At 41.2% G+C, this 24,363-nt stretch overlaps 1 protein-coding gene across 1 annotated transcript in view; it reads left to right on the top strand.

Annotated features, from left to right (window-relative positions):
- Positions 1-214: 214 nt before the first annotated feature.
- slc6a16a (solute carrier family 6 member 16a) overlaps positions 215-24,363 on the top strand; it is a gene marked incomplete at its 5' end in the record, with an annotated part of 39,630 nt that continues 15,481 nt past the window's right edge. The window contains 4 exons of the mRNA XM_084439031.1: positions 215-346; positions 732-954; positions 2,468-2,625; positions 19,863-19,989. Of these exons, the coding sequence (XP_084295157.1) occupies positions 215-346; positions 732-954; positions 2,468-2,625; positions 19,863-19,989 (640 nt within the window). The remainder of the gene's footprint in view (positions 347-731; positions 955-2,467; positions 2,626-19,862; positions 19,990-24,363) is intronic.

Raw genomic sequence — 24,363 nt, 5'->3', positions numbered from 1 at the left:
GAGAAATTAATGATTACAACGGGTATTTTCTCATACATGTAGTAAGGCTTATGGTTGCCTAAACATTAGGCTATTTACATTTAAGCTACTGTACCCTGAACCTTGCTTGTGGACAAAGACAAAGCGTTTAATATAAGATAGAAATAATACTTTATTTGTTATTATTGTTATTTGTTATTATTATTATTATTGTTTATAAGTTACCTTTATGTAAATGGTGTGGGGAATTGCCAATGTGCCCATGTTGATATTTAAATTGAAATACCACTCCATCTACAGTATACAGTACATCTACTTTGAGAGATCTCCTCCCGACACTGCCATGAATTGCTCCACCTACTTTAGGGTACCTGTACACCTTTGGGAAGCACAACAATTACAAATTGCCTTTTGCACTGCCTTTGCCTACATGTACTACATGTACAATTGCCTACATGTACAATTACTTGTATAGTGTGAGTAATACAGTGTCAGCATGTGCAGGACCCCAGTCTTTAAGCAAAGTGTCTCTGATGACATCATGACCCCTCTTGACCCTACACGTTTGAATCCAGAAATAGACTTGTTTAGACTCCAGGAATAGACTTACACCATTCCTTGTTTACTTCTTCAAATCATTCTTTACCAAGAATGCAGTATCTGGAATATGTGAATTTATTTTACCTCTTGTCTAATTTCTAAATGCATTTCTAATATTCATGAATCACAACACTTCTATTCCTCATTACTAGACGGAGAAGCCTCCACTTCCCAGTGATGAGGATAACACCCAGCTGGGGGAGGGGCAGTCACAGTCTCAGCTTCTTGGCCTGGCAGCGCAGAGGCCCCCCGTGGCAGACACAGACCGTCCTGCATGGGACAGCAAGCTGCAGTATGTGCTGGCCCAGGTCGGCTTCAGCGTGGGCCTGGGGAACGTTTGGAGATTCCCCTACCTCTGCCATCAGAATGGAGGAGGTGAGTCTGACTCCTTGATTATATATTATGAACCTCCCATATCATAAATTATCTTATATGGTATTGGACACAGAATGTTTTACATGTAGTTTTGCTTGCTTTGCTGTAGGCTCTATCTCGGTGACTGAACATTTCTCTGAGATTCTTATTCTTGTTTATACTCCCTCCCATTCACTGAGCCTGGCCAGACACCCTCTGCTCCCTACACAGATTTGAAGGAAATGTGTCGTTAAAACCAGATGGCTATAACATAGATAGCACAGTGCCTTTATGTGTCTCCTCAAAGTGAGATGTGAGCCAGTAGAACTAGCCTGAAAAGTAGCAGGAAGCAGAGTTCTTGCTAACTTCCGTTTCGAGTGACACGGCCGTGTTCTTAAATTAACCAATGATTCCAGAATGTAGCCTACAGTACTAGCCTTACAGTCCTCTCAAATACTCAGCACATGTGGATGAAATCTGTGAACAAAACCAGACCAACTAAAGTTACCATCGGTGCAAATATTACATTTTGTCCTTCTATACAATCATGTGTCCACTTTTCAGTCATTTTGTAAAGAAATAACATATTAAGCATAACCCACTCAATATAGCAAACAACAGTGCTTTTGTAATCAAAAGCCCATGTCCTGTGAGAAGTGTGAACAGCTCTGAATCTTTGAAGCCCTTTTTCTCTGCATAGTGATTTCAGGTGTACCAACATTCACAGAAGCATATCTTCAAATATTTGCAGATTTCAATATATGGCAGCTCATTTGAAAGCTTACACTTTACACTTTCATAATCTGTAAAAAACAGAAAAAATATCCCACATCAGAACCAAACTGGTCACATATTTGCCCCTTTGGAAAGCTGCAAACGCTCTACAAGAACATGGCCAAGTCGCTCGAAATGGAAGACTGATTCCTGCTACCTCCTGCATTATTTCTACTGGTGTACATATCACTTTGGGAAGACCCAAAAAAGGCACAATGCCATCTAGTGGCTTTACTTAGAACATAGTGTTTCCACAAGGTTACAATAGGCTTGGTGGAATCTCACTGTTTATGGACTGGGGACAAAGAGGGGTGTCTTTGGAATTACAGGGCTTCTTATTATTTCTCTTATTCCCCTCAACTTTTTAATATCTATATTTCTCTCTATTTCTCTGACCTCTTTCACTGTTTCTGACTTAACCTTTCCTCTTCCATTCACCTTCTCCCTCTCTCACTTTGTGTGTGTCTCAATCTGCTTTCCTTTAACTGTGGCCTAGTCTCGCCTGGCTGAACTCTGTACCATTAGGAGATAGGGGGTTAAAACGCTGTATTACTTTAAACCAATCAACCAGGGGACCTTGATTGGGGCAGGGAGATTCTCTCGCCTCTTAATGACAAGGCTTATCTCAAAAACCTACATCCGGAGAGTCAGACTAGCTGAAGCCTTACTCTCCTTTTTACTCATTGTTTCTTCACTTCTCTTTTTCCGTTCCCTTCATGTCAACCTCCTCCCCTCCTTCCTCTCCCTCTCCTTCTCTCAGGGGCATTCATGGTGCTCTATGTCATGCTGTTGGTGGTGATGGGGGTTCCCCTCTTCTTCATGGAGTTGGCAGCGGGCCAGTGTATACGGCAGGGCAGCATCGGGGTGTGGAAACACATCTCCCCAAAGATGGCTGGGATTGGCTACTCCAGCTGCCTGGTGAGGACGAGAATTACACTGACAGTGTCTAAACAGGACAGTGTTTTTATTCTCTTGTCATATTCCATAACAATTTCAGAAGGTTAAAAATAGAGAGATTGGGATGAGGTGCTGGAGGTCAATACATGTAGATTGGGATGAGGTGCTGGAGGTCAATACATAGAGCAATAGTACAGAAAATGTCATCAAATTTAGGTCAAATATATAACATTAGATTTTTATGTTGAGAGGAACATTTGCAGAGGAACATTTGAGAACTAGGTCTTTACATTTCCACGCTAAAATACCCACTAAAGTAACAACATAGGTTACAGAACCTCTAAGCAGTATATATATATATATATATATATATATAAATATATATATATACAGTATATGGGTCAAAGACGTGACGTGTGAATTTGATGCATAAATATATTCAATCACTGAACTCGTACCCTTTTTTGACCCAGAAATATTGTTACAAAGTATTAAATTAAGGGAGCTATTGACCTCGAAAGTGTCAAAAATGTCATTCAGTATGACTGTCCCAGTAAAAAAATTAATAACAACAGTGAAATTAAAATGTAGAAATTCAGCCTAAAAACATAAATAAAGACCCGTGGCATAATTGTGTTAGTGTTTACAACAATATATAGAAAAATGGGTGACATACTGAATCTAAAAAATATATGAAAACTTGAATAACTTTTGTTCTGACTTTTGCACTTCATCAATGTCATTCAGTATAACAAAGGTAATTTCAATATATTTATTGGGTTTTCAGTTTTTAGCACAAAAACAATAACAGTGCAAACATAGACAATAATAATAAAACAGAACGGACAAAGACAGAAATTAAATTAAACAAAAAACAGAAAAACAAAGATAATAAAAAAAATAAAAAATAAAAAACTGCTCTGATAGTCAAATCCATAAATAGCCTATACAGGAGGTTACAGAGGAAGCTTATATTGCAATTAGATCACAGCTTACACAAGGTTAAGAATAATAGAAGATAATTTAGGTCCTAGGTAGTTCAAGTAGGGCTGCCAGACTTTATAAAACTAATTTGTTTTGGTATGTATAATACATGTAAGAAATTCCAGTGGCATCTGTTCAGATACTTCTTTATGCCAGCCATTGACAGATGGGCCTTTGTTATTTATCCATTGTAACACAATATTTTTCCTAGCAGCAAAAGTTAGGATGTTATACAGTCTTTTGCTAGCTGCTGTGGTAATGTTTTCTCCTGGGAGGCCTAGAATCAATGACATACTGTAGGGTCCATCTCCAGATTTCTGTTGAAAATCTTTTCTATTTCACATATAATATCAGACCAATACTTCTGTATTTTACAACATGACCATAAGCAATGGGTTAAGGTACCTTTTTCAGTTTTACATTTAAGACAGTGAGGAGAAAATGATGGGTTAAAAAAATGCCTGCGATGAGGGGATATATGTATCCTATGTATAATTTTAAGTTGGATTGATTTACTTCGAGAGCAGATGGATATATTTTTAGCATGGTTCCAAATGTCCTTCCATGTCTCCTCATCTATAGTCACTGACAGTTCCTTTTCCCATATATCTTTAACCCTCTGTGTATTGCTAAGGGACATGTCACATAATACTCCGTAAAACAAACTCAAAGATACCTTAGCTGGTTGTTGAAACATCACTTTCTCAATAGTAGATATCTCAGGGCGGTCTATAAGGGTGGTACTCTTAGTAATGTAATTTCTTATTTGCAGAAATCGAAATAAGTCTTGTTTTGGAAGGTGATATTTCTGTCTCATTTGTTCAAATTACATTAAATTAAAATTAGAAAATAAATCTCCCAGTTTGGTTATATTTTTGTTATTCCATTGCTGGAAGCCAGCGTCCAACATTCCAGGTAAGAAATCTGGGCTGTTAATTAGTGGGGTAAAAGTTGATGTTAACTTAGACCTCCCCTCCATACGACCATTCTCCATGCCGTCAATGTATTGATTGTTATTGGATTAGCACACTTATCTCTTATATTCTTAAAATTCTTAAAAAATAATAAGTCCTGTAATATACATTTTGATAATGATGTTTCAATGTCCAACCAAATAGAATGAGTCGTTCTTTACCCATTCTGATATAAACCTCAAATGAGCACACAACTGATACACTTTAATATTTGGTAGGCACCCATTGAGCCTGACAGCTGAAGAAAAGACATTTTTAGTCTAGGTTTGCGTTTATTCCATATAAAGGAGCTGAGCCAACCGTTCAAATCTTTTAAGACACTATTAGAAAACAATATAGGAATCATTTGAATGGGATAAAGCAATCTAGGTAATAAGTTAATTTTTACTAGGGCTATTTGTCCTATCCAAGAAACAGGTAGTGAGTTCCAGCACGCTAAATCTAGTCTCATTTGATGAAGTAGTGGAACAAAATTAGCTTTATACATCTGATTAAATAATGGAGTAATAGAAATGCCTAAATAAACAAAATCTGAAGGGGACCATTTAAAGGGAAAAGATGGCACAATATTAGGTATAGTAGAAAGACTGCATAGAGGCATGGCTTCTGACTTGTTTAAGTTCATTTTATATCCAGAGAACTTACTAAACAAGTCAATGATCCTAATGAGAGAAGTTACTGATAACTCAGGATTGGATAAGAACACTAACACATCATCAGCATAAAGTGTTATTTTATGACAAACATCTCCAACCTGTAACCCATATATAGAGGATGTCATTCGAATGGCCTCGGCCAGCGACTCAATGACTAATGCAAATAATAAAGGTGACAGGACAACCTTGTCGAGTGCCTCTGTATGTCTTACAGAGGCACTAAAATGGGCTAAGATCATAAGACTTAGTTTATATATATATATGTACAGAAAGGGACATAGGGACACAGAAAGCAGTTTAGGCCAGTTTGATATGGCCTGGACGATTCTGCCGCGGCAGTTGGGGCAACATATTAAACCATGTCTAATAGAGGGGAGGAGAGAGGGGTGCCCACGGATAGATAGATTTTACAATTTAATGGATGTATTTATTTATCATCACAGATTCTATTGATTGTGGTGTTGTTAATTATAGTAAAATTACCCTTTGCCATTTGGCCAATGCAGGCCCTATCCACACCCAGACATTTATGGGCCCCTCTCAGCCTCAGGCCCTTTGAATCATTCGCCCTTTCTGACACCCTTGTACAGTATAAGTCACAAAGGCATGAAATAAATACTAGTATGAAACAAATAAAAATACAACAAAAAGAGAAAGAGTAGAAAACAAAGTGTGCATATGACAATGGGAAGTGCACAGTTACGAATGAAGATTGAGAACCGCACTCCAAGTTGATATTTTTAATGCCATAAAAGCAAACGTTTCGGGACTACACCCTTCTTCAGTGCATGGCAAAAAATACAATGACACACTCGCAGGTGTGCTTAATGAAGGTTCACAATCTGTCTCATGGCACAGGTGCAGTAGGCTCTGATAGGCTATTGGTCAACACAATGTCATAAGAAGACAACCAGCCAATTTTATGCTAGGAGAAACATGCCTGGAAAAATGTTGAAGAAAAAAATGAAGAAAAATCACACCATAGTGGTGAAGTAAACAGCCCACACAAACAAGATATTGTAGAGACTTTTTACAGAAAACAAGTCAATACAATTTCTTCATTCATTCCATGTGGAATGGGGGTGCCCAGGTGGTGAATCCAATAACACTCTTTTTTAGAGAGAATAAGCTCTCTCGAGCCTCCGCAAGCCGGAGCTTTTATGAATTCCAATCCCATGAACTGTAGGTCATTGACATTGTGTTTCTGACTGTTGAAATGTCTGGCAACTGAAGACTTTTCATCATGATTGCGTATAGAACAACGATGCTCAATTATCATTGTCCTAAATTCCTTCTTAGTTTTGCCTATATAGTACAAAGGGCATGGGCATTTTAACAAATAAATAACAGAAGAAGTCCTGCATGTAATCCTGCCCCTCACTGGAATGCTAACCCCAGTCTTGGGATGGGCAAATGTATTACCCCTGATCATAGCATGACAATTGGTCACTGTCCATGTACAGGAGAGCCATGTACTGGGCACTAAACCTACAAACCCTCCCTGGAACTCTCTTGGTGCAAAGCCTAAGAGAAATTCACCTCCCAGGGAAAAGGGAGAACAAGGCAGAGACCCGTCCCTGGAGAACTATGAGACTGACTGGCCTGCATTATCATCCAGGCAGAGTGCCTCTTCAACCCCTGTCCCTAGAAGGACACCGCCGTGGACAACTGCAAAAGGGAGAACCAGAAACAGATTGTAGTGGATTTTAAAGGATTTACCAAGATTCGTTCAAAAGGTTAAGTCTGATTTATTGTGAAACACAATACTTGCGCAAGGACTTCCTGCAAAACACAGCAAGGGTGGTTAAGTCAGAGAAGTGAAGTCAGCCTCTTCTAGCTGTGGCTTATGTACAGTCCAAACAAAGGTACAGTGTTTCCAGGATGTGATTGGCTACTGCATTGTACATGAATGGCAGGCGTGGCCAAGAGTAAAAACATGTGACATGAGAAAACAAAGAAAACAGAGGTCTGAATCAGGACGAGGAAGACTAAGGTGGGGCCCTTCTGACTTAAACAAAGAGATGAGGAAGAGCTATGCAGAGTGTGTTTACAATTACAAAAGAGGGAGAGTTGAGGTGTTTTACATGACTGAAACTGGGTTTTGCAGGGGACTTGGGGGGAGGTGATAAATTACAAAGACAAAGGTTTTAGGTGTTTGGATGTAAATTCCTGGACAATCCCTCATTTGTGCCTGAACAGGCACACAAAAATAAAATCCAAACACAGTGTAAACAGTCAGCTATGCTATACATGTGGAAAGGAAATAATCTCTCCACTAGGTGGAGAAAAAAAAAAAAAATCTCTTTTTTTTTTTTTTTTTTATTATTTTCTCTCAACGTGCAAAATCACACACCAAAACCCCTTGCTTCAGAAATTGACAGGAAACAAGATTTAAAAAAAAATGACATGATTATATACTATTTATAGTCTAAGAGTGGACAACCATTCACCAAAAACCCTTGATTTAAATTTTGAATAAGGCAAAAAGATAAAATGGTTAGCAGTGTAAGGAGGGCAAAAAACCTCTTGGTCAATTTAGAGGAAAAACCCAAAACTTATTTATCAACTCATGTTTCAACCATTGCAACTCTTGTAAACAAATATGATATTTTTTCAAGATAATTATAAAGTTCATTCACTCTTGTTGTGAATAATCGCATGTAATTTCTTCTGGATCGTAGCTTCCATGTTTGCGTTTCTGAATGTTCAATGTAGGTTCCAGTGTGTGCGGTTAGAGGTGCAGTCATTGCTGTTGAGCTTGTCCACGTTGTCATAACAACCACGAGAAGGAGGTGACCGGCAAGGTCAGTCTCCGATTGCTCATCAGAGGAGAGGGCAGTGTGGCGGTGACCGTCAAGGTCACTCTCCGATTGCTCATCAGAGGAGAGGACAGTGTGGTGGTGACCGCTTTGCCCTTGAGATCTCTGGTTTCGGCTGCATGGACCGTCCTCTCAGCTACTTTTGACAGCTATTCCACACAGGCCAGAATGCCATGGTCCTGATTGTTCCATCTTTGACGGGTAGGTTCACCCCGCTACATCTCTTTGACGGGTAGGTTCACCCCGCTACATCTCTTTGACGGGTAGGTTCACCCCGCTACATCTCTTCTCTTCCATGTTTTCTGGCCTGTTCTCAGGCTGCTCATCTGCTCCTTGGTTTGGGACGCAACGGCGTCGAAGTTCTCTCAGCTACTCTGGCGGCCGTCTGCGTGGGGACGGCCCCAGGTCGTGGATCAGGACCCAACCCCCAGGAGAGATGTGATGCAGGAACCCCTCCTTAGCCTCAGGAAATGGCGGTCCTCACTCTGTTGGAGACATCTGTTAACATCCTCCGCCACCCCTGTTTTTGAAACATGATCTGGCCCGTGGGCTAGTTTGAAAGCATAATGAAAACATGAACGAGGTAGTACAGGTTTGTCATTAGGCCCTAGATACAGGTTAGTTTGGTGGTGGAAATGTGCACTTAGTCCTTCATTTCTTTTTCTCCGCAGGTGGAGCAGATGCTTGTAGGTCAGAAATGTAGGCTCTTGAACTGAACCCGGTCCATCCCTGTACTGCTCCACGTAGGGCCGGCCCGGGTCGTGCTGCTGGAGGGCTCACCTCGGCGCTCCCGCCTCCAGCACAGGCTGATGAAGTGCTCCGTCTGTGGATCCACAGATGAGAGAGACAAACAGAGACAAAACAGAAGAGCAAAAGAGAGTCCTCTGGTCTGGTCTCCCTGTTCCCTTCTTTGGTCAGGAACGGTTATTCAACAGTCTGTAGGAGATACTCAGAAACATGGTTAAGCGCAAGCTCCTGCTTTGGGGAAAAAATGTTGATATTCTGTCAGGAAAACTTAAACAGGGTGACTGTTCAAGTGTCATTTAGAGCCAGTCTGCAGTAGCCTACAGTGACATCAGGGGCAGTGTTAGAATGACTTCAACACGCCCAGTCCCCAGTCATGATCAAGGCAATTGGATTTGGCTCTAGCAGTTCTCTTGCGATTTTATGAAAAGAAAATACCCATATTCTCGTCTCAACAAAACAACACCCCCTAAGGGTGAAAGCAAAAATTTCCTGAAGTCAGGATAACAATAGAGATGGGTCAAAGAAACTGACACTAAAATGAACTGGCTTCATTTACAATTAACTAATCAAAAAAAAACTCCATCAAAGCTTCATTTGTAGAGCTAAAATTTGTATATCTAAAACCCTCCTTCTTCTGCATTTGAGGACAGAGTATTTGGGCACTGCTCCTGTTTCATACTTATCTGTCGCTCACAGTGAGTTGGTGACATGGCGTTGGTCTGTATCTCACGAACCCCAGATCGCCCATCTGTAGGGAAACAGGCCAGTAATCTCCATCTCCACCTCCGGTGTCCTGTGCCCGTCTCCTGGTTCGGCATTCACCCATCACTCCCGGAACGACAGTTGTCAACAGCAGGTTCCAAATGTCCCCAGGAAGGCATGATCCAGGCTCCTCAAAGACCTGCCGCCCAGGGTCCATAGCACCTGAAAATTAAGACTCAAAACACAGACTGGGTTCAATAGCAGAGGAGAAGGCCTAGAGCCAACTCCTCAAAACACATTATCATTATATGAATGAAAATTCATACAGTAGAATGCATAACACGAACAGCTTATGGCCATTCATTGACTATTGAAACAACTCCTGAATCAAACACCTATTCAACCCTGTCAGACTTTTGAGTTCTCCACTATTACCTAAAAGATCTGCTCAGAAACATTAACAGCAACTTAAGACTCAAAGGCTCTACATCTATTTCATCCTGCCACCATTATCTTAAAAAAAAAAAATCTCTCAATCTTGGCTAGTTAAAATCTCCCTTATGGGTTATTCAAGGGAACTCCAGCAGGTGGCGCTCGACCCCAAAATCGGAGGCTCTTCCTTCCGGCCCTGTTCGGACAAATACCTCGTAGAAAGGGGCGCGCTTAACCCGTAGAGAGAAAGGGCGTGGCTAATGGCGCAACAAGTCGAGGGGGGAATCTAATTTTAAAACAGAGTTATTCTGTGGGGAAATGGTGGAGAGACTGTTTGCTGAATCTCCTTATCTTTCCTTCCTGACCTAATAAAAAAAAAAAACTCTCGTTCTACTCTCCCAAATCTTAAAAACAGACCAGTCTAGAGAATTAACAGTCTTTTCCCTTAACCCTCTAGCTGAGCCCGAATCTTAGAATTTAACACTAAAATGTCAGATGTGGATGTAAGAAATCGAAAATGCTTTAGCACATCAATCTCATCAGGCTAGCAGTAGAATTCTGTTACATTCTCTAGCCATATCTTAATAACTAGTGTTACAGGGACACCTAGTGGTGATCCCAAAATGTTGCATGTATGACCCGGATGTGGTCTTTGGTTGTGCGCGGGGAAATTTTAAAGAAACAAATCCCAAATAATCACGACGCAGCCCCCTAAAAACCCAAAACAGCAATGAAAGGAAACCTTATGGTTAACTCACGGCGGGAAAGAATACAATTTCGAAAGAAACACACATTAAGACATTAAATTCGCTTAGTACTCACCTAGTCAGCGAAGTGCTTTGTTCTCTTCTGGCTCAATGGCAGAACACCGCGAGAGTTTTCCTGCGTCTCCTTGGCAACCAGTTAGCTAGCCTACTGGGAATCTAGCAGAATTTTAACAGTCTAAAAAGGGTACAAAACAATACTTTACCTGGATCCATGGCGCGCATAACAAACAATAATCAAGAGCCGAGGCTCAAACAGTGAACACATAAGACGACCAACCCCCCGTGCACATGCAAGAGAGAACGTAGCAGACACACGGGAACGCAAACAAAGGACGACCAAACGACGACCAAAACCGACTAATATACGACTTAACACACAAACATGAAACAAAGGCCCACGTTTACAACAAAGCATGCCCGGCTGCACTAGCAATTTGGTCCAGGCTAAACCATGATGTCTAGATCCTACCAAAATACTGTACAGCTTTGGTCAAAGCTAACGCTCGTTAGGTTTACCAATCTGATCAAAGCTAACTTCTCGTTAGGTTTACCAATCTGATCAAAGCTAACTTCTCGTTAGGTTTACCAATCTGATCAAAGCTAACTTCTCGTTAGGTTTACCAATCTGATCAAAGCTAACTTCTCGTTAGGTTTACCAATCTGATCAAAGCTAACTTCTCGTTAGGTTTACTAATCCACCCGGGAAAAGGGGAAATCGTTTCTCCAAGAAACGCGGATTGCAAAAACTCTCAATCACTCCCGTAGCTACCATCTCGTTGGTAATCGTTCTTCAACGAACATCAACAATCACTTCGAAGCTAGTCGGCAATCGTGCTAACACGAACATCAACAACGGGGCTTAAGCTAGTTGGTATCGTTCTGAAAACGAAACATCAACAATGAGGCTTAAGCTAGTTGGTATCGTTCTTGAAACGAAACATCAACCATGCTCTTCCTACCCTCGGTAGGACTAAATACCCACGCTGGGGTTCCTGTTTTCACCAATCCAGACCAACACAACTGAACCAAATCAAGGCAAATACAACTCAGAACCATAAGAGGGTTCGTTTAAACGTACCTGTGAGCCTCAGGAATCCAGTGGCAGAACTGAGGAAATAATCTCGGCTAGCGCTCTGGCGCAAGAGAGAAAATTGATTTTCCAAGCCCATATGGACCGACACGTCTGTCGATCAGTTCATCCACTGGAATCCCGGCAACACGCAGGTAGTCCTCCCAGATCATCCGCGTCGCCAAACTGTAGTGGATTTTAAAGGATTTACCAAGATTCGTTCAAAAGGTTAAGTCTGATTTATTGTGAAACACAATACTTGCGCAAGGACTTCCTGCAAAACACAGCAAGGGTGGTTAAGTCAGAGAAGTGAAGTCAGCCTCTTCTAGCTGTGGCTTATGTACAGTCCAAACAAAGGTACAGTGTTTCCAGGATGTGATTGGCTACTGCATTGTACATGAATGGCAGGCGTGGCCAAGAGTAAAAACATGTGACATGAGAAAACAAAGAAAACAGAGGTCTGAATCAGGACGAGGAAGACTAAGGTGGGGCCCTTCTGACTTAAACAAAGAGATGAGGAAGAGCTATGCAGAGTGTGTTTACAATTACAAAAGAGGGAGAGTTGAGGTGTTTTACATGACTGAAACTGGGTTTTGCAGGGGACTTGGGGGGAGGTGATAAATTACAAAGACAAAGGTTTTAGGTGTTTGGATGTAAATTCCTGGACAAGATCTCGCCGACAATCAACCATACAACTGGAGAACAAATTTGCCCCACTGTCTGATGACCTGGATCACATCTCTTCTTCACACAGCAGGGTAAGGACTGAGAGTAAACCAGAAAGTAAAAGGCTACAGGGAAAGCTACCGACTGGGCCTCAAACTCTGATTGTGGGTGACTTTACTGTAAAAGATGTGAGAAGCATGTGCAGTGAAAGCACCAAAATACTCTGCTTTCCCAAGGATACGGTTGCTGACATGACAAAAAAAATCTTGCATATCGGGGTTACACATCCAACTGTGGAAAACATCATTGTGCACGTGGGGACAAATGACGTTGCGCAACAGCAGTCGGAAGTTCTTAAACGAGACTTTATTGATCTGCTGAACACAGTCAGTTCTCTGAAAGCGGAGGTGTTTATCAGCGGCCCTCTACCACCAGTCAGAAGAGGGGTTGAGAGATTCAGCAGACTGTTGGCACTGAACACATGACTCTCAACTGCCTGTACCACTCACTCAGTGCGCTACATTGACAATTTTCCATTTTTTTGGGAACGATAACATCTTTTTCAGAGAAATGGACTCTGCCTTAACAGGTCAGGAGTAAAACTGTTTATCTCCAATCTGTTCTATTCTCTGCGTCATCCATCTGCTCCCTCTGCCATGGTCAAGGACAAGAGACAAGAAATACCAAAACAGAAGGAAGACATATCACAACATGGCAGAAACCTTGAAGAGCTGTTGCTTCAACAAAGCTCTGATTATGGGAGACACCCGCGCCAGGAAGAAGAATCTTCACACCACACCCCATCGACAACAACCCAACGATGCCCCTCCCCTCCTCCACCACGCTCACCAATCAAGGGCCTCATCAAAGCTGCCACACTGAAGCTCAGCCAAATTGATGAGCTACTGCAAGAGGGGAAGTCTCTCACTCCCCCCCTCCCACTAGCACTCACCAGCGAGGATCCACCCCCCCAAGATCGGGAGTCTCTCACTCCCCCCCTCCCACTAGCACTCACCAGTGAGGATCCACCCCCTCCACCCCCCCGAGGGGGAGTCTCTCACTCCCCCCCTCCCACTAGCACTCACCAGCGAGGATCCACCCCCCCAAGAGGGGGAGTCTCTCACTTGCTTCCTCTCACCGGCATCCACCAGCAAGCACCTTCACGCGCTGTATTACGCGCTCCCAACCGCCCTTACCCCCTGCCGGGCCCAGCCTGATAAAGACACAGCACATTCAGTTACTTGTTTACAAAATACAGCAAGCTCTAACTGATATGTACTGGGTCCAGGCTACAAGGCTAATGGCACTCATGACCCCTTCCAGGACAAGCCAGGACCCAACGTGATGGTATCTTCCTCAATTCCTGTCTTGATAGGTAATAGAAAAACAATGGTGAATCTGCTAAGTAACAGGAAACACTCAACCGGCTCTACAAATGTATCAAATTTAGTATATTTTCCTCGTCAGCCACAAACTATCACAGAGAAATGTGCAGATAATACCCTCAGCACACTAAACTTAGCTTTATTAAATGTCAGATCTTTAACAGGAAAGACATTTTTAATCAATGATTTTATCACCAACCACAATCTTGATTTTATGTTTTTAACTGAAACTTGGCTAGACTAAGGTAACAGTGCAGCTGTTCTTATTGAGTCAACTCCTCCCAACTTCAGCTTTATGAGCGAGGCTAGAGTGCATAAGAAAGGAGGTGGAGTAGCCATCTTGTTTAATGACTCCCTCCAATGTAAGCAGATGTGTTATGGAAATTTTGGTTCCTTTGAATATGTGGCTCTTCAGTTGAATTCCTCTTCTCGAGCCATATTTCTAAACATCTACAGGCCACCCAAATACTGTCCAAACTTCTTTGATGACTTTGCTGAACTGTTGTCTACTGTCTGCATTGACTTTGACTGTGTGGTTATTGTTGGTGATTTTAACATCCATGTTGACAACCCTCAGGGCAGAGGGACTAAAGAGCTAGGTTGTGTCCTTGATAACTATGGACTGACTCAGCATGTGACGGAGCCCACACACAACAAGGGGCACACTCTGGACTTAATCATCACCAAAGGTCTGAATATTTCTAAGGTTCAGGTGTCTGATGTTGCGCTCTCTGATCATTCCTGTGTTTTCTTTGAGAGTACTATCTCCATGCACACAAATTCTCAATCAGAGGTTATCTCAAAACGGCACATCACTGAAAACACCAGTGAGATATTTACTCAGGCTTTCTCGTCCACACCTGCCCTCTATATGGCCTCAGTCAACGAGCTTGTAGATCATTTCAATGTTAAAATTACAAACATTATTGACGCCGTTGCACCCACTAAGGTGAAGGTGGTCTCTGGTAAGAGAAGATCTCCATGGAGAAACGCCATGCTGGTCAGAATAGAAAAGAGAGAGTGTCGAAAATCTGAACGCAGATGGCGAAAAACAAATCTCCATGTTCATTATGACATCTATAAAGAGAGACTTCGCATTTATAATATGGAGCTGAGAAATGCACGGCAGACCTTCTTTTCTGACATCATCACCAAAACCCATATCAATGCGCGTGCTTTGTTTGCCACTGTTGATAGGCTGACAAACCCTCCTGTGTCAGTAGCCTCTGAACTTCTATCCACCAGGGCCTGCAATGAATTTGCCTCATTCTTCACTGACAAAATTCAGAAAATTAGACAAGCAGTTAGTGCCTCCATTCCAGGTACAGGACATGTGTCGTCACAGTGTCCACTTAAAATCAATACCATGACACAATTTAATACGATCAACCATAAAACCCTGGGGGACACTATACAATATCTGAAATCCTCCACCTGTTGCCTTGATGTTCTACCTACAGACTTCTGCAAAACTGTATCCAACTGCATGGCCTCTGATTTACTACAAATTGTAAACACATCTCTTCTTTCAGGTGTGTTCCCACATACCCTGAAAACTGCAGTCATCAAGCCACTCTTAAAAAAGAATAATCTAGACAGCTCACAAATGAACAATTATAGGCCCATATCAAACCTCCCATTTCTAAGCAAAATAATTGAAAAGGTTGTTTTCCAACAACTGAATAACTTCCTGGCACTAAGTAATGGCTTTGATGTCTTCCAGTCAGGATTTCGACCACACCACAGCACCGAGACTGCTCTAATTAAGGTATTTAATGACATCCATTTAAACACAGATAATGGCAAAATCTCAGTCTTAGTATTACTGGATCTCAGCGCTGCGTTCGACACGGTAGACCACAACATACTACTAGGCCGACTGGAAAATTGGTTGGGAATTTCTGGTACAGTGTTAGATTGGTTTGAATCCTACTTAAAGGACAGGGATTATTTTGTGTCTATAGGCAATTACAAATCTGAGCTGACAAAAATGACCTGTGGAGTTCCCCAAGGCTCCATCCTGGGGCCTCTTCTGTTCAACATTTACATGCTCCCACTAACTCAAATTATGGAAAACAACAAAATATGTTACCATAGCTATGCAGATGACACACAAATCTATATCACTATATCACCAGGAGACTATAATCCCATACAAGCGCTGAGTAAGTGCATTCAACAAATCAATGATTGGATGTGCCAGAACTTTCTCCAACTAAACAAAAATAAAACTGAAGTAATTGTCTTTGGAGCCAAAGAAGAACGATTAAAAGTCAGTGCTCAACTTCAATCAGTAATGCTAAAAACCACAAACGAAGCCAGAAATCTTGGTGTAGTCATGGACTCAGACCTGAATTTCAACAGCCACATTAAGTCAATTACAAAGTCAGCCTACTATCACCTGAAGAATATATCAAGGATCAAAGGATTTATGTCCCAGAAGGATTTGGAAAAACTTATCCATGCGTTTATCTTCAGTAGACTCGACTACTGTAACGGCATGTATACAGGTCTCTCTAAAAAATCGATCAGACAGCTGCAGCTGATTCAGAACGCTGCTGCTCGAGTCCTCACTAAGACTAAGAAAGTGGAGCATATCACACCAGTACTAAGGTCTTTACACTGGCTTCCTGTCTGTCAAAGAATTGACTTTAAAATACTGCTGTTGGTTTATAAAGCACTGAATGGTCTAGGGCCAAAATATATTTCTGATCTGCTCATATGCTATGAACCATCCAGACCCCTCAGGTCGTCTGGCACAGGTCTGCTTTCTGTCCCCAGAGTTAAAACAAAACATGGAGAAGCAGCATTCAGTTTTTATGCTCCACATATCTGGAACAAACTTCCAGAAAACTGCAGGTCTGCTGCAACTCTTGGTTCTTTTAAAACAAGCCTGAAGACTTTTCTTTTTGCCACTGCTTTCTAAGAGGAGCTATGTTTATCAGTATACTGCACTGTAACTTTTATTCCTGTATTCTATTTGTCCTGCTTTTTGTTTAAATGTCTATAATGACTTGCTTTTTGTTTTAATGCTTTTAATTTGTTCTGCCTTTTGTTTTAAATGTCTATAATGTCTTGCTTTTTGTTTTAATGCTTTTAATGTCTCATGTAAAGCACCTTGAATTGCCCTGTGGCTGAAATGTGCTATATAAATAAACTTGCCTTGCCTTGTCCATGGATAATTCCCACTAGGGATCTGGGACATAAAGTGACTCGTATGCTTGGGTAGATCAGACTTGACTAGGCAATCACGTAAATTGGAAGATCTTTTGTGAAAATGTCTGGGTGGAACTTTGAAAGTGGAGGCGATTTGAGGATCTGTCTGTAAAATGGGCCAGTATTTATTAACCACCTGTTTGATGGACTCAGAGATTGGACTGAATGTGGAGATCATGGCAAGGTCCTGGTTACCACTGAGTCTGTCCTTCATTCTAGGTTTAAGTAAATCCGACTGTTGGATTTGGCGCACTCTAGTGAGATGTGGGGGAAGTACTTCCTCACTATAGCCTCTAGTTTTGAAACTATCACACAGATCTTTTGCTTGTGATTCAAATGAATCATCAGAATTATAAATGCGTCTAATTCTTATGAGCTGGCTATAGGGAAGACTGCGTTTTAAAGCAGGAGAATGGAAACTTTTGTAGTGTAAAAATGTATTACGGTCAGTATCCTTTTTAAATACTTCAGTGTGTAGGCCTATACCTGTGTCAACTTTCTTGACCAACACATCTAGGAACGAAATCTGTTTCAGGTCGTAGGATATCGTAAATTTAATGGACTCCATTTTGGAATTCATATAAACTTGAAATTCCATTAACTCAGACTCTGTACCACTCCATGTGTAGTAAATTTCATCAATGTAACGAAAATAGTTCTTCAAAAACTTTCAAATTTCCCCATAAATAAATTTGCAAAATCTGGAGACATAGAACTCCCCATTGCACATCCTCTCTGTTGTAACCAGTACTGGTCCTTAAACTTAAAGTAATTCTTAGTCAAAACCAACTCAGATAAGGATACCAAAAAATCAGTAGACAGATGCATATCAACTCTACAATCCAAATAATGCTTCATGGCTTCTAAGCCTTCTTTAATTGGTACTGAAGGGTATAAACTGGAAACATCCATTAAACATAAATAGTCATAACTCATAAACCAAGTCTTTAATGTGAGAATCCACAAACTGAGATAGTGGCTCTGTGAGAGATCCAACCCCAGACACTATCAAACGGCCCGGTGGATTTGTAGTCTTTGTTTATTTTTGGGACAGGTTGTCTGGGATTCTCTTGCACCATGTATTTGTACTTCCCCTCGTTGATCAACCAACAGAGCTCTTTTCAACACAGTTGTTCTATACGCAATCATGATGAAAAGTCTTCAGTTGCCAGACATTTCAACAGTCAGAAACACAATGTTTGATCAATGAGCTACAGTTCATGGGATTGAAATTCATAAAAACTCCCGCTCGCGGAGTCTCGAGAGAGCTTATTCTCTCTAAAAAAAATAGTGTTATTGGATTCACCACCTGGGCACCCTCTTTCCACATGGAATGAATGAAGAAATTGTATTTACTTGTTTTCTGTAAAAAGTCTCTACAATATATTTTGTTTGTGTGGGCTGTTTACTTCACCACTATGGTGTGATTTTTCTTCATTTTTTCTTCCATTTTTTTCAAGGCAGTTTTCTCCTAGCATAGGATTGGCTGGTTGTCTACTTATTGACATTGTGTTGACTATTAGCCTATCAGAGCCTACTGCACCTGTGCCATGAGACAGATTGTGAACCTTCATTAAGCACACCTGCGAGTGTGTCATTGTATTTTCTGTCATGCACTGAAGAAGGGTGTAGTCCCGAAACGTTTGCTTTTATGGCATTCAAAATATCAACTTGGAGTAATGTTGTCAATCTTCATTCCTATACTATTTAGGAATTAAGCACCCAGTTGTTTTCAGTAGAAGTTGAGTTGAGCGCGTTTTTTCTTTTTCTTTTCTTAAGTGCAGTTACACCATCCTCCTGAAAGTGGAGTCCAGCTCCATTAATTTCATTGACCTTTATTTAACCAGGTTTGAGTCTATACTCATTATATTTGAGTCTATACTCATTAACTATTAAAATCTCTTTTTCAAGAGCGGCTAAGAATGGCAGCAGTACAAACAGTTTCATACAGTACACATAAAAACAGTAGATCAACTCAAAGGTGCCATACAGTAAAAGTGCAGGGAAGCCATGAATCCTATTTCAATTAAAACTATAAATAGTGCTCAGAGAGCACAGATCTCCACCCCTGAATGCATTTCGTGGCTCTGTGCAAGCCAAAATTGAATGGGTTCTAAGTTGGCCCATGCTACACCCCTCCACTGTGTAGGTGTAACAAGTGTAGGTCTATTAATATTAATATTGTTGGTGACCGGCTGGCTATACGTTATCCCTTACTTGTAAATAAAATTGCATTATTGTATATGTGTTTGTGGAAGCATACAGTACATGTATAATGTGACCATAATCTAGCACAGGTATAATTGTAGGTTAACCATTGACTTAAGTGTGCGTTTTCTCTTACTATTTTTCTGTCTGGAACCAAAGAATTGTTAATGAAAGGCTTGTCAGAGGGTCCTCCAGGTCAAAGTAATATGAAGGCTACATTTAGGGCCTGTACTAACTTGAGCTACTTCCTCTTTTCTCAAAGGCTGGTAAACAGATTAAAGAGCAATACATGGCATTTGGCTATGAAGGTGTGTGCGTGCGTGTGTGCGTGCGTGCGTGCGTGCGCATGGCTAGGGGTATATATCATTATGCTCTACGACTGTAATGTGAGAGAGGGGGTTGCTCATGTTCTGCAAGTCTTCTAAGTTGGCATGATTTATGTGCATACCTTTAATTGAACTTGACTCAATCCTAGTCACACCATTAAGAATATTTTAATATAGTGAAACAAGTTGCTTTTCTACTGGCAAGTTTAAACTTACGGCTCTGTACATCTCAGGGAGCTGCTATACCAATATTGAAGGTGTGGTACTAAGTGAATACTCAATTAACCTTTTCCTTTCCTATCCCTAGGTCTGCTTCTTTGTGGCCCTCTACTATAATGTGATCATCGCATGGAGCCTCTTTTATATGGGAAACTCTTTCCGGTATCCCTTGCCCTGGGAGCAGTGTCCAGTCGACTTGGCCACTAATAAAACTGGTACCCACTGCCTTCATATTAGAGGTCGACCGATTAACTGATGGGATGTTTTTAAAACTTTTGTTATCAGCTGAACTGGGCTTCGATAGTGGCCGATGGCTGCGCAGCCTCTATCCATTGTAAATAGACCATATTCCAACGATGTATGACACTAAAGAATGTTCCATTACATTTTTAATATACTTTTTATTATTTCATTTTTTTAGCTATTAGTTATATTGAATTAACTGACAAGGATCTGGAGCAATGCCACCCAGCAACTGACGAAAAGGAGTACTTCATTTTAACTTGATTGAAGACAAAAATAAAAGGGAGGATTTTAACAAAATGTACTGGATATAGCCTACTCTTGGGTGTGAGGAAGACATTCTTAGAGATTCTCCTCAGTGAAACACAATCATTCATAGAGGAAATTAATAGTGAATGAAATATATTATGCACTGTTGGATATTTAGGCCTAACAGGTGACAGAGTGCAGGTGTCTGCATGTATTAGAAGTAGAGACGCCTGAGGCAAGAAACATCACAGGTATGTCTTATCCCTCAGAGTTTTCATTACTCTTTGCTTTTTGGCCTACTTTGAGTTTGATTATCCAAATGTATTTATTTAGGTATTTAATTAATTTGACAGTGGTATTTTTATTATTTAATATCGGCCAATTAATCGTCCATCTGCCTTTTCCTGCTCCAAACTAACATTATTATATCAGCCTTTAAAAATCCCCTATCGGTCGACCTCTCTCTCTCTCTCTCTGTCTCTCTCTCTCTCTATATATATATATATATATATATATATATATGTGTGTGTGTGTTTGCGTGTGCCTGTGTATAATTGTAAAAAACAAAAAGATGCTGTGCTATATAATATCTACAACTTCAGGTAATTCTGTGCATTGGCATGATAACACAGTAGCAGATGTCAGCTGTACATTTACTCAAAAGAAAAAGTAGAGGTACTATCCACCTGTTTCTTTAACTACCGCTTGTATTGACACATCTCTCACGTCTCTTGCATTAAATGAAACAAACTGTGTTGTGAATACATGGCTTCAGCATAATTATAGATGACCAAGACCATGACTAGACTGGTATTCTGTCTAGAAACATTTCTTTGTCTATTAATGTCACTTTTTCACCATATTATATACTCAAACATTATCGACATATGGTACAATTCCCAATTCTTTGTCTATAGAGTATAGGCCTACGGGTCAAAATAACTGTCAAGATGGTTTTGATTTAATTTCGCTCAGGAGTGGAGACAATCTGAAGTCTATAATGTTAAAATTTAGTGTTTACACCAGTCAGGTTGTTAGTGCTCTTGTTCACTGCACTGAGAAGCCTAGGCTTGTAAGTAATGGTGCAGCAGCTGTTTCCATACCTCACTGCAGCATTATGGACATTTAAAGGCTCAACCATCTGTATATGGCACTATTATTTGTGTGAGCTTGCAACTTGGCTGTATTTATAGGAGATGTGGCTTTACTGTACACTGACCCCTCTTCCCTGAGACAACATTAATTTAATCAGTTGCTGTCAACAGCCAGGAGTGAGACAGGGAGAGCATTTGATCACCAGAAAATGTGTTACAGATGTTTGCATAGATTGGGGGGGAGTACTACAGTACAGATCTCAGAATAAGGTTGGGTCTGTCTGCCAACCTCCATGTTGGATAAACGTTGGCGCATAGTCAACGCCATGAAACAAAATGCATTAAATTTAGATAGTACTTTATTGACATAGAAAACATACCACCACATCTTTCTCTAGGCCTACAAATTAATTTTATTAAGTACTAGTCTGACTCAACGGATGTAGGTTTTGGCAATAAACCTTGTCATTCATTGTCACACTGCCCAATCAGTGGTGAGACTGGCGACGCAAATTAATCTGATTCGGGCTGAGAGATTTTCTCAGCACCAATCAGATTCGATCCAGACTATTTTGCAAGAGCAATGTCGCTGTGTCCGGGGCTGGCTCCGCCCCAAGACGACTGTGATTGGTTAAAAGAAATACTGCGTCCCCCCCTATTGCAGAATGGTAATATGTCCATCCAGACCTGTCTCCGGCACTGGCACAGCGTAAACGAAGTGTGGAGATAATTAGTCTCCCATAGCCAGACCTACTGTAAGTACTGACTTACTGCCACCGCTATCTACTCCCAAGCAACTCATATATTAGATTTGTAATTTGCGCTCTTAATCTGGATGGATGTTGATCATGTTTGCTTCTTTTTCACTCCAACTCTATGCTTATTCATCCATTCTCAAATCTAGCATATTTTTATACTGTGGCACACCCCATTGGCTTGGGAAAGGCACACGTGCATCACTTCATTCAATTATTCCAACCCTTCACTGGACGCATCTCCACTGACTTGATAATTTGTGCGAGCGAATTATCAAAATTTGACATGAATGCCTATTGTGTGATCATATTTGGGGCCCATGTCTGATAGCCTTCAACTTACAAAACATTTTGCGTCATTCATAATAATAATAATAATAAATAATAATCTTTATTTGCTTTGCTTTAACTTTATTTGCATAGCACCTTTCATTCATCAACGTGTTTTACAACAGAGAAAGTGCATGCACAGCGTGCTTCACATAAAAATAGACATAAAATAAACAAAAAGCAGGAAAATAAGATGGAAAACACGATAAAGATAAGAAATCAAGTAAAATACAGTGTAAAAATGACACGCCTGCCCTGATAGTTGAGTAGCTTAGGAAGATACATAACTACGGTCGCAGGGAGTAATCAAAGTCGGCAACCTCGCCCGTGAGACCTCATGCTGAGATCCTGAACCGTTTACGTACCTCAGACTGCATCTATTGGCTTTAACCCCCATCTGTCATTTGATATCATCATTAGGTCGTCCTCAGACGAGCTTGACAGCGAAGTCTCCAATCCTCTCGGTTGTCCATACATCCAGCCAGTTCTGCAGAACTCTCCACTCCTGTGTCCCTCCTCAGTACATCCATCCGTATGTTGGTGTGGGACGTCCTCTTAATCGGTGCCTGTGTGTTGGCTCCCAGAGCACCAGCTTGATGGCTGGGAGTTCATGATGTCTGTGGCAGTGGCCAGCAAGTTTCATCCTCCTGGATGCCATTTTCTCACTCAGCTTTGGTAGCCCCCCATACAGATGCTTGTTGGTAACATGCTTATTCTGGTTGACATTTAGCACCACACGCAGCATTCTGGTGTAGCACCCATCCAGAGACTTCTGCAGGGTGGGCTTCAGGGTCCAAGTTTCGCAGCCGTATAGGAGGATAGACTCCACGGTCGCATGGAAGAAGCTCAGTTTGATGTGTTGAGGGAGATTGGAGTTCCACACACTATTCATGCCATTCAGGGCCCTCCAGGCCAATGCCTTTCTCACCTTAAGGTCCTGTTCTGATGAGTTGACCCAGGAACCCAGGTATTTGAAGTCGCTAACTTCTGCTAGAGCATTTCCCCCTGCTGTCTTGAGAGGTGGGTGGTCCAGGGGGGTGTTGTAAGTGATTGCCTCGGTCTTCTTTGTATTCAACCTGAGGCCAACCCTGGCACATTCTGCCTCTACTCTGTTCAAGAGCTCCTGTGCCTGCTCCACCTGTTGGACATCAGACAGATGTCGTCTGCATAGTCCCGGTCTGCCAGGACTACAGCAGGGTTTCTTCTAGACTTCCTAGGTGTTATTATGAAGCCAAGCTCCTGCTCCTGCCCACTGATGGCTTTCCTAAGCGTGTAGTCCAGGGCTACAATGAAGAGGAAGGGGGCAAGAGTGTCCCCCTGTAGTACTCCTGCTAGGATGTCGAACTCCTCACTGTTCCCATCTGGGGTTACCACTCTGGCTCTTGTGCCCCTGTACATGGCCTCTATGGCCCGGAGTAGGTTAGGAGGGACCCCGTAGGCCTTAAGGATTTTCACCATCACGCCTCTGTGTATTGAGTCAAATGCTTTTTTGAAATCAATAAAACACAGGACTGCTGTTAGATTGTTCTTTTTCACCTCCTCGATGATCCTCCTTAAGGCCAGGATGTGGGCTACAGTGGTCCTTCCTTTTCTGAGGCCATTTTGGTTGTCCCTCAGGTGAGGGTCAATGGCATCTCAAATCCGGTTTAGTATCATGCGGTACATTTTCGCTATGCATATATATATATATATATATATACACAGTGACCTTTAGCCTTCCTCTCAGAACAGTGCATTCAACCAAATAAATATGTTCATCATCACAAAATGATCTCTACAAATATTATAGCAATCATAAATTACATTTACAACATTATATACATTTTACATACAACAAGTATCTACAAATAATAGGCACTAGTCCATCATATGTGATAAACTTCTAAAGTAGTTGTTGACAATGACATCTCTCATTGCA

Source organism: Borostomias antarcticus, assembly GCF_949987555.1.
Source record: "Borostomias antarcticus genome assembly, chromosome: 5".
NCBI classification, from domain to species: Eukaryota; Metazoa; Chordata; class Actinopteri; order Stomiiformes; family Stomiidae; genus Borostomias; species Borostomias antarcticus.
Note: the sequence above shows the minus strand (reverse complement) of the source record. Positions and strands in the feature narration are given on the sequence as shown.